The sequence below is a fragment of the Brachypodium distachyon genome, chromosome 4, assembly GCF_000005505.3.
Source record: "Brachypodium distachyon strain Bd21 chromosome 4, Brachypodium_distachyon_v3.0, whole genome shotgun sequence".
NCBI lineage: Eukaryota > Viridiplantae > Streptophyta > Magnoliopsida > Poales > Poaceae > Brachypodium > Brachypodium distachyon.
The window spans coordinates 36,864,426-36,875,445 of record NC_016134.3 but is presented as its reverse complement, the minus strand read 5'-3'; the positions used below and the strand labels follow the sequence as shown (position 1 = coordinate 36,875,445).

General features: G+C 39.5%; 1 protein-coding gene across 3 annotated transcripts; it reads left to right on the top strand.

Annotated features, from left to right (window-relative positions):
- Window positions 1–2,943: 2,943 nt before the first annotated feature.
- On the top strand, window positions 2,944–9,281 carry LOC100828337. Of its 3 annotated transcripts, none has more exons than XM_010239904.3 (15): window positions 2,945–3,144; window positions 4,693–4,787; window positions 4,904–5,041; window positions 5,154–5,254; window positions 5,332–5,607; window positions 5,752–5,882; window positions 6,589–6,620; window positions 6,856–6,924; window positions 7,095–7,160; window positions 7,263–7,400; window positions 7,476–7,600; window positions 7,675–7,950; window positions 8,124–8,254; window positions 8,694–8,726; window positions 8,818–9,281. In XM_010239904.3, the coding sequence occupies exons 1-15, from the start codon at window positions 3,095–3,097 to the stop codon at window positions 8,921–8,923; spliced, it is 1,767 nt and encodes a 588-aa protein (XP_010238206.1). In that variant the 5' UTR covers window positions 2,945–3,094; the 3' UTR covers window positions 8,924–9,281. The 3 variants fall into 3 exon arrangements, with proteins under 3 accessions (XP_024310553.1, XP_010238206.1, XP_003578171.1); XM_003578123.4 differs by having other exon boundaries at window positions 5,127–5,254; XM_024454785.1 differs by lacking the exons at window positions 8,694–8,726; window positions 8,818–9,281 and adding an exon at window positions 8,727–8,750 and having other exon boundaries at window positions 2,944–3,144; window positions 5,127–5,254.
- The last annotated feature ends 1,739 nt before the right edge of the window (window positions 9,282–11,020 follow it).

The following is an 11,020-nucleotide window of genomic DNA, read 5'->3' as shown; positions in this document are numbered from 1 at the left end:
TGCCGGGCTTATCGTGCTCGGGCCCGCCGCCTGGGCTACGAGGCATTTTGTGGGGATATAAATGGCCTGAGGAGCCTGGGCTAAACGTGTTTAACTGGGGCCCGGCCCATTGGCAGATATACTCCAAGGGTTAGATTCGATCATACAACGAGTTAGACGGGTAGGTACACGGATCCGGATGGCAACGGGGACCAAACCCGCCGGGTACTGGCTGCCCAAACCCATCCCCGTGACCCTGAACCCAAACCCGTCCCCATCCCCGGTCACGGGTTTGAGATTTTTCCCAACCCCGTGTCCGTCGGGTTTTTCGTCCCCGTCGGGGAACCCGAACCCACCGGGTAACAAACACATAAGAGCTAAAATGGCAGCAACATGACAACATCACTTAATAAGACGCCAGCATATAGTTCTCACAAAATAGATGATCTCATACCAGTTCACACAAAATAGACGATATCATACAAGTTCACACAAACACGCATACAAATATAAGCATATAAGTTGACAACAACATAACTTGGTCCAAACAAACTTGGTCCAAAACATACAATCTGACAATATATGTGGGGGTTTGCGTAGATATATGGGCTGTGTTGGGCCATTCTAACGGGCTATCTGAAATTTTTCGCGGGTGTCACGGGTACCGGGTTTGGGGAGTGCTAGACCGGGTCTGAACCCGTGAAACCCGCTAGGTTTCACTTTTGACCCATGAACAAACCCACGGGGATTGAATTTGACCCAAACTCGTCCCCTGATGGAGTAAAAACCCACGGGTTTTTGGATTTCGGGGCCCCATTGCCATCTTGATACACGGATGGCTTGTGATCAAACTGCTGTGTTTGTTTGGTTGCGCTGTTGGCTTATAATAACTCAAGAAAGTCGAAGAATAGCCCAACCAAACAAGGGCCACTAAAATTAGAGATCGATACGGAGTCAAAAGAAAATTAGAGATTACTTCTCGCCTCTGGCCTCACTAGTGAGCATGCACGTGCAACACACGTCTCCAGAATACGTGACAACTTGAATTCTATCTTTTTTTATATAGTACGTGTGCACAATAGAAACATAAGCTAAAATCTTATAAAAAATATGACTATGCAAAGCAAGATGAATTGCCTTCTTTTTCTTCACAGGCTTCAGGAATATATGTATATATGTCAATGTTTCTATCTATCCAACAAGCATGTGAGCCCGAGGACCGTCTTCCTAGGGATGACTCCATCAATGTCTTCTTTCTCTGGCTTTGCGGCGGTATTTACAACACGCAGATGACGGAATTCAGGCACATCCTCAGCTGCGCATTGCCGATGAGAAGATCCCTTAACATCTTTGTTGTCTCTTCGTCGGTGATGTTTGCATCTTTGCTGCTCATGGAAATTGAAGATTTACCATCAAAATTATCGCCATCATAAGAAGAGCCATGTTCACCATGTCATGCTAGAAGTGGTGCCTACAAAGATAAAGAGATTTTAGATTTGTGCGGTAAAAAATTAGCGAGCAAAATTGGGAACTGGAATTGATCGTGAATGTTTTAGGCGGTAGCAATTAGCTCACTGGTACGTAGTACTGAGAGTGAGGTGAGCGCCTTATGCGAACCTGAATAGTAATTTCAGATGCAAAAAAAGCGGCTTCAGAAAAGACATTTTGAAGCTATCCTATTTCAATGGAAGCTTATACCTGAACAAAAAAAAAAGAGCTGTAGGTTAGGTATTTTTAATGCAAAAGGAGGACATCCATTTCACAGCACCCTCGATTGTGCAGAATGTGATATTGTCCACAGAACATAGCAAGTAAATTCCTTGATTGGTACCAGATGGAGTTGCATTTGTGAGAAAACATGAAAACTCATAATTGGTCAAAGATAACGATCTAACGAAAAATAGCTAACCAAGGTGATACTACACTACATAATAAAAACCAGACTGTAAACTACTTATAATTACCTTGTTTTCCCCTGCACCAAAGTTTGTCAAGCATTTATGTATGACATGATTCCCATGAAGGTTATTGACAAGATGCATGAAGCCTGGTTTTATTACTTCGCAAACTAAGGTGAATTCTGCACAGATCTGAAAAATTAAACAAATAGGTGATGCATTGCATTTCCATATACATATATGTATATAATATTACCCAAGTTTTTGAGGACGTCTTGAAATTATACCATTAATATATTTTGTATTATTGAACATGCTTTTGCTCCTCATTTGACTATAATAACCTGACCTTAATCTCCACCAATTTTAGTAGAACATTGCAAACAAATCATGCCATACCACGATTCATCAAATTAATCTAAATAAGTATTGTCACAAGAGTATCCGCTACCACAAAAGTGTTTCTTTTTCTATAATGGCGCCAATGTCAAACCTCATAGACTGACATAATAAACATAATAAAAATAGCATGGTTTCAAAATAAGTGGTCTGTTAAGAGAAGGACATGCCATAAAAAAATGGATATTGAGGACCCTCTAGAAGTAATGCTAATTAGTAACATACAAGTTCACACAGAATAAACGATATCATACAAGTTCACACAAACACGCATACAGATATAAGCATATAAGCTGACAACAACATAACTTGGTCGAAACAAACTTGGTCCAAACATAGAATCTAACAATATATGTGGGGGTTTGGTAGATATATAGGCCGTGTTAGGCCATTCTGATGGGCTATCTGAAAATTTTCACGGGTTTCACGGGTACCGGGTCATCAAACCCACAACGATTGAATTTGACCCAAACTCGTCTCCTAATGAAGTAAAAACCCACGGCTTTTTGGGTTTCGGAGGCCCATTGCCATCTTGATACACGGATGGCTTGTGTTTGTGTTTGTTTTGTTACGTCGTTGTTTTATAATAACTCAAGAAAATCGAAGAATAGCCCAACCAAACGAGGAGGGCCGCTAAAAATTAGATAGAGATCGATACGGAGTCAAAAGAAAATTAGAGATTACTTCTCGCCTCTGGCCTCGAAAAGAAAGAAACTTCTCGCATCTTCCTTCTCGACGGTCGTTCTAGGCAGCGGGGTCGTCGGCAAGCCCTTTCGCCTCGCGTGCCCCTCTCGATCCTCGCCTCCTCGGGACTCCGTATGGAGGATTTCTCACCCCGCTTCCCCGCCGCTGGAGAGCGTGATCCTAGGTGAGAACCTCCGCTTCCACTCGTAGTCGTCTCGCTTATTTCAGCCCTGGGTTTCGCGGATCCCTAGTTTGGATCGACGTTGAGTTTTTGCGTCTGTTAATTGGGACCTGGGAGTCTTGGCTCTTGGAAATTGCTTAGCGTTGGTTTGGGTCCGTCGAATTTCGTTGATGCCGGATCCCGTTGCTTGATTTCGGCAGTCCTTTTTAAAAGTTAATTGGGTAAAAACATCGATGATAACTGTAAATGCCCGAATTTCTTATGTGTCCGCGGGCAACCACCGCGCAATCGAAACTTTAGGGGCCTGGCACCAGAAGATATTCGCGGATGGCAACTCCTTTTGCTTTTCTATTTGCCTGTGCAGAAATGTCATTCTGCTTGGGATGGAGTATTATCGATTCATGCTCGTCTATCTTTCAGTTTCGTCATGAATGACCTCGTTTTGTTTCGCAAATTTTAATATCGCGTTCATGCAAGGTTGTTGTTACTAGATGGGTGCTTCTGCTCGTGGTTAATCTGCCTTATTCCTATTTAGCGTTTTATTGTCAGGTAGTTGACTTAAAATTGATCGTTCTGATGAAATCATCGGTAGTTTTAAGCTCGTGAATATAGGAACTGGCTTAAACTTGTAGAAGCCACATTGGAGCCAACTACCTGTTTCTACATTTCATTGTACTTCCTCCGTCCCATATTAAGTGTTGAAATATTACATGTATCTAGATGCTTATTAGGTATAGATACATCCATATTTGGGCAAATTTGAGACACTTAATATGTGATGGAGGGAGTATGTTTCGGAATTGGGACTGAGGTTTTGTGGACTAGTGGCCCTCCTTTGCTAGAATGAATCAGCCTTATGATATTTTGGCCTAAGCTTGCTGTCGATGACTCCATGTTTTAGCAAATAGACCTGAACAGTGCAACTATCTGGGGGTCAACATGCTGTAATGCAGGTGGCTCTCAATCAGGCTGAAAATGATAAACACTATTTATGTTATACCCTTTGAAGTATCTTGTCTTTTGCTTCTCTTGTTCGAAAGGCCCTGTTCTTTTCAATAATCACATAATGTAGAATAAACTGTACCCCAAAATTTCATTTAAAAAAAACCGATACTCCGAAAGGCCTTTAGTTAGAAGAGTCCTTCTGTTACCACTTTAGGTAGGACCTTAATGATGTGTCAGCATTTCTGGAACACTGTTTTTGGTGCAATAAATACTGCTTATACCTATGCCCTACAGAGCTACAGAGTACTCATTAAACATGACAAGAGCACATGATGTCATATCACCAATGTCCAAACTCTTTAATTTTTTAAATATATTCTTTAATTGAAGATTGATGCACTTGAGTCAATTCTGTATGTAGGTGTAGAGTTCGCTAAGCTATAATTTATGAGTATGTCCTTTCAATTAGTAAAGGGTCTAGGTATGATAGGGATGAGAGTTCAAATCTAGGTCTGGCTTGTGGATCAGTAAACTGTCATATATAATGCTTTGTCTACCCTTCGAGATCAAGCAAGAAAGTATAAAAAATGTTTTGCTCTCTTGCAGATTTGGCAAGGTGCAGAAGAGAAAGCGAGAACATGATTGCACAACAGCAAGTAGTGAAAGTGGCAAGCCAACAGATTGCACGACAGGAAGCATAAGTGAGTAATTGCTTCAGCTTAGTCACTCTTCTAACTTCCTTTGCATGTATTGTAAATTTTCATGGCTTTGTTATATCATGTACTCCAATTGTGCTGTATCATGCTCTGTTCACTAGGGAATGGTGATTTGGTTGATAATTTGGAGAAGCAATTTGGCTACTTCAGCACTTCTGGTCAAGGTGTCTGGGGTGAACTCAGTAAACAAGTTGCTTCAAAGTTATCTGAAAGGGTTTATGCCATTGCTGCTTTTAAAGGTACTATTACTGTGATATGCTCATTGTTTCCCAGATTTGTATTTGATAACCATTAATGACCGATTGAAATTATGATCATGTTTAGGAGATAAAATGATATGTTCATGCTCAGGCATAATTATACACTGGAAACCACGCCTCATTACTTTGTTGACTTCAGCAAGTTTGGTCAGATCTTTTCATGATGAAAGCAAGATCTCTGAGGACTTGACGGTTAGTGCTGCTAATCATCCCCACTTTGCTTGTTCATTCGAGAATTGAGACACTAGTTAAGTCTTTTATCATTACAGATTAGAGTGTGGAATGAGTATTATCAGTATGCCGATGCCTGGCTGGAGCAATATGATTTACATCATAATATTGCTCTTGTCAACTTTCAAGCCCCTGGTTGCGCTAGTCCAGCAAGTTTACAACATAAAGAGCAACTTGAGTCAGGTAGCAAGGTAGTAGCTGTTGGATGTTTGTTCAACTCAAGGAAATTGATGGCCACAAGTGGGATAGTGATGGACAAATTGAGCAGATCTGATGGCGAAGAATTTATAGTTTCCACTTGTAAAGTCAGTAAGGTACAATACGTTGATTTCTCTAATTAAAGTATTGGAAATTATTTGTTGCATCACTTGATTTGTTGAACTATTGCAGTAACGCATTTAAAATGAGATCTCTGCTTGTCTCCCCTCATTCATTCTCATTTTATTTTATTTGGCTAGGCTGGGACTGGAGGGCCTCTTGTTGATTTCAATGGGTTTTTTCATGGCATGAACTTCTATGATGTGGAACAAACAATCTTCCTTCCAAGAAATATAATTCTCAAGTGCATTGAGCGTTTTGGAATATTTCGGTATGTTCATAGTATTTATGAGCTACAGCTTCTCCGCCAGGTTTATCTAGGGGATAGGATGGTAACCCATGCATGCTCGTGGAGTTATGAGTTTGCCACCCAATAATATCGCAGGTTTATCTCATATGCTTCAGACTGGTGAAACACATCCAGCAATGTAGATAGATATTACTGGAGATTAGTTAACCCAATTATTGCAGAAGTTGAGTCTGTCTCTCATCTGAGGAAAAAGAATTCAAAAAATTTATGCACCAGAGTTGCAGGTCAAATTGTTGTTGTGTGAGGTTATGCATGAAACTTATAAGAGGATATATATAATTTTGGTATCTTTGTGTTTTTAAATATATGTTGATAACAGTTAGGTTCTTTGCTACCCATTGGCCCGATAATTCAACAAGTAGTGTATCTTTGACTCTTGTGCCCGGATTCACCACATATCTTGCAAGCATGTGCTCTCGTTTTTGTCCAGCACTTTATTGTAACTCTTGCTTCGGCCGGCTTAACTTGAACATATATTTTAATAGATAAAAGGTAGCACAACCTTTCTTGACTGAGTGCGTGTACATACTTATCTTTATGTGTTCTGTAGACGTGTGATGTGAGTTTCCCTTGCCGTTTTACGGAATAACTGTAGCCATATGACTCGTAACTTTTGAGTAAGCACTTCTACGGAGTTGTCACAACGATTTGTTATGTTCCAATGCAGGGCTGAAAATAAGCAAGGCGGTCATTGTGCTGGTAAGGATAAAAAATCACACTTCCACTTTCATAGAACTCTTAATTATGTGTTACCACACAGTTCAGGTTTATGAATCCTAACTGTAGGTGCAAGAATGCTTTTAGCTCAGTGCCTATCATTTCATGTTGTTGGACGTCTGTGGGTGTTCTGCATGAGAGATATACTTCTTTATCAAGCTTACGAACATCATTTCAATTTGAAAGTCCTTCACCTTGCCTATCTTTTCCATTTTAGGTGGCATAATTACGAGAAGCACAAACAATGGTGTGAATGGCTCCCCAGATTCTTGCTTGTACCCACAAGGTGAATCTTCAGTGACTGCTAACATGTAAATTAAATTACAAGTTACTACTGTACTCTAATGTTACTTATTGACCATTTTGTTCATATTTTCCAATAGTAAACGAGAATTTTAGTTTCATAATAGAATCTAGTTTTAGAGCAGTGCTAATTGGTTCACCTTGTTTCCCTAGCATGTGTTGATAGGATACATGAAAATCTGCGCTCGCGTAGTTATCCGTTGCCAACAAAATTCTGTGGTGAGTTGTTGCTTCCGATTTTTCTGACTCTTCCCCCGTTTTGGCACGGTTTTACGGCTTTGCTGTGGCTCTTACTATTGTGTTGTATTGCACTTTAACCAGGAGGCATGGTTTTGGTTAATGGTTTTGAAGAGAAATTTCCCAACATGGATGGTACTTGCGGAGATGGCCTGAATCAGCTCAGTAAAGAAGTAGCTTCAAATTTGTCTCGCAGTGTTGTCTCGCTTGCTTCATTCAGTGGTGAAAATTCTTTAGTATGACCATTGATTTTCCTCGTTTTGTATTTGATCTGAAATGTGGCACTGGCATGTGTAGGGAAAAGAAGGTTATTTGCATGTACGGGCATAGTTATAGAATACAATCTATGCACAAGTGTTCTGACGTCAGCAAGCTTGGTCAGATCTTCTGAGGATGAAAATAGGATTGATGATAACTTGAGGGTTTGTTCACTAATTCTCCAGTCTTTCTGTTTGTTCCTTTGAGATATTGCTTAGTTCTAAATTTATCATTGCAGATTGAAGTGCGCCTTCCCAACAAACAATATGTCATAGGAAAGCTGCAGCATTGTAGTTTACACTATAATATCGCTTTAGTGAATATCGTGGCATCCCCTTATCTTCATGCGGCAAGTCTCAATCATCAAGTACAATTTGAGTCCGGTTCGGAGGTGGTGGCTGTAGGGCGCATCTTTGCAGTTGGCAAATTAACGGCCATAAGTGGAACATTGACTGATAAACGGAGCAAATTTGATTGCACAGAACTACGGACCTCCACATGTAAAATAAGAAAGGTAAACTGTTAATTCTCTTCCTTCGTTACTTGACAGAGATAGATTGTTGCATCAGGATCTTTGTGTTTCAAATTTCAATTTGTTGTTACGTCTAGAACAGTATGTGCAAGCTATTGTAATTGTCATCTTCTTCCATATAATGATTGTTCATCTTCACTTCATTTTTGTTTTAGGGTGGGATTGGAGGACCTCTTGTTGATCTTGATGGGCACTTTATCGGCATGAACTTTTATGACGAGGAAGAAACTCCGTTCATACCGAGGAATTTAATTCTGGAATGCCTGAGGCGTTTTGAGACAGAGAGGTATGTCCCACAACATTTTTGTAGATTTTGTACGGCTTGCAAGTGTGTGCTGTGCATAAAGATACGTAAATCCCGGAGCTAATTCAATATAATAAAGTGCTTGTAACAGAACCAGCTTCAACGATATTATAATTGTTTGATGTTTTACACAAGCAAATGCAGTTCTCTGAAACTTGAATATTTTCTAATTGAATTGTGGATCATTGCTACGGTGATATATAGGCCACAGTTGTTATTGGCTTATCCTCAATCTCTGCACTTATCCACTCATCTCCAAGAATTCCACTCCTGTAGCGGTTCTTTTTTTTCCGTACAAGTCCATAAACGCCAGGAACTGTATTGCATGTCAAATGGCTGGGCATTGTATATACATTTGGAGTCTGTATGCATAAATGCCATTATTTTGGATAATAAACTGTAATCTTGTTGTGTTCAACAGGAGCATTGCTGCTGACATGTGTAATTTAAACAGGTGACCTTTCGAACACGTCTCAGAACTAATGTTGCAAGTGTTTTGCATGAATTTACTCATCGTCTTACTCTGAAGAATCACTTCTTGACAGATGGCCAGTGCCAAAACCCTATTGGGTCTATCCGGCGGCGAGTGATTGGGATATGGACATGAACGTGAAGGTCGATATGAGAGCAGCCACTCTAACGTTGCTTTAACTTGCTCTTGGCATGTAAGCGTAGTGTGATAACTGATAACTACGGTGACAACTATAGTGACGCCCTTGTGCTAGTTGCTAGAGCTCTGTCCCTAACAAGTGTTGAATATTACATTGAAGAACATGTTTTGGTTGGTAATATCTTCGGTGGCAAGTGTTGAACCACTTGGTGACTCGTGTGAACTTTGAATTGTCCGTGTTACTGATGCGGTGCCCGCTCTAAGTAACTTCAGTGTTGGTTACCAGTTGAGCGTAAACAAGGATGTCATCTGGTAAGTCGAAGTAAAAAGTTCTGCGTGTATGAAGGTTGTAAAGTGAACAGCTCTGAAGTTGAGTGTGAAATTTGGATTCCTTCAGTTCCTGTACGGATTGTTTCACAAAATGTCACAGAATTTCCCTAGTGAACGTGGGGAATTGACAAATTTCCCCTAGCGCCATTTGCCAATTTCACTGCAGGAGTTGGGTGAAATTGAAAATGTCTTCAACTTAAAATCTTTCAAAATGGCGATGTACGGATTTTCCCTGGTGACTTGAAAAGGCGCTGTCATTATTTTGCAATGGCAAGCAACCATTATATATTTTGATATATTTAACCTGTCTCTCCCTATTTCTTTATTTCGTGATAATTTGTGTGTTTTTTGACAATAATGACAATTGTTTTTGAATTCTACTAGTTGTCTGGGTGTATTGCGGTGATTTTTTTTAGTACTATATCTAGAAATTCCTCATTGGCACCTTTTCGAACGCGAACGCAACTGATGTATTCCGAAATAAATCTGATTCTAACATTTTTCCCCTTTACCATGAACCTCTTTGAGATGACCTAAAGGCTAAATGACATCGCGGAATGTTTTGTCCGTTTTGTCCTCTGAAATATTCCCTCCGTTCCGTAATATAAGACACGCACGCATTTCAAGATTTTGCTTTGATCAATAATTAGATCAACAAAATGTGAATTATGTATTATAAAAATTATACCGTCAGAAACTTCTTTCAGATATGAATCTAGTGGTGTAATTTTTATAACACATAATTCACATTTTGTTAGTCTAATTGATGGTCAAAGTTGTATCTCAAAATACGCGTGCGTCTTATATTATGGAACGGAGGGAGTATATGCTCTATTCGGTGGAGGGCACCACAGATTTCTTTTACCCCCCCTTGATACTTAGGGACCGTTTTGGTGGCCGAAGGCCTTGTTTGCAACACAAAAATTTAAAATATAGGAATAGGAAAAAACACATGAATACAATATGGATGCACAGCAATACGGTATGGAAGTAGGTGGAAAACACGGTTTATTATGGAAGCCTTTCTGGAGTGCAGGGAGGGAAAAATAAAAACAACTTGTTTAAAAATAAAAAACAATCTTTTAGATCATGTTTTTAATCAATTTTTTGGACGTTTTGTATCAACGAAGAGAATGATTGTTACTTCAACATGAATATTTTTAAAAAGAAGCATTTGTTTGTCTAACCATCCGTTGCAAGGATAAAATGAGCACACAAGTATCGTCTTAGCCGCATTAAAAAAGAAGTACTCCATCCGTTTCATAATTCTTGTCGAAATATTACATGTATCTAGACACCTTTACGAATATATACATCCATTTTTAGACCAATTTGAGACAAGAATTATGTAACGGAGGGAGTATCGTCTTAGCCCCGGTTTACTAATGATATTACAGAGACACTTCAGGCTCAAGCCCACATTTGCTTATCTTGATTGATGCAAACATTTATTAATTTAAAGAGTACCAAAACCATGACATGTCAGTCTTGACGATACCGTTTTGTGTGGGACCAGAAATTATTGGTGTTCGATTTCGATGTTGGAGGATAAAAATATACGAAATGGACTATTTGTTTATTCTTCATATACTACTTATAATAAAAAAATAAGGTCTGTGATTCTTGGCTACTTTTTTTCTTTTTCTTTTTCTTTTTCATCTCTACCTTGGCCAATCTTGTTTAGATCGACAGGGGGCAGAAGACCCCCGATTCCATTCATCATGAAACCAGACACATTAGTCTTAAAAGTACCTCATACAGGTCCAACATACTCCGTAGCAAACAACATATATAAGTATCATTATGAG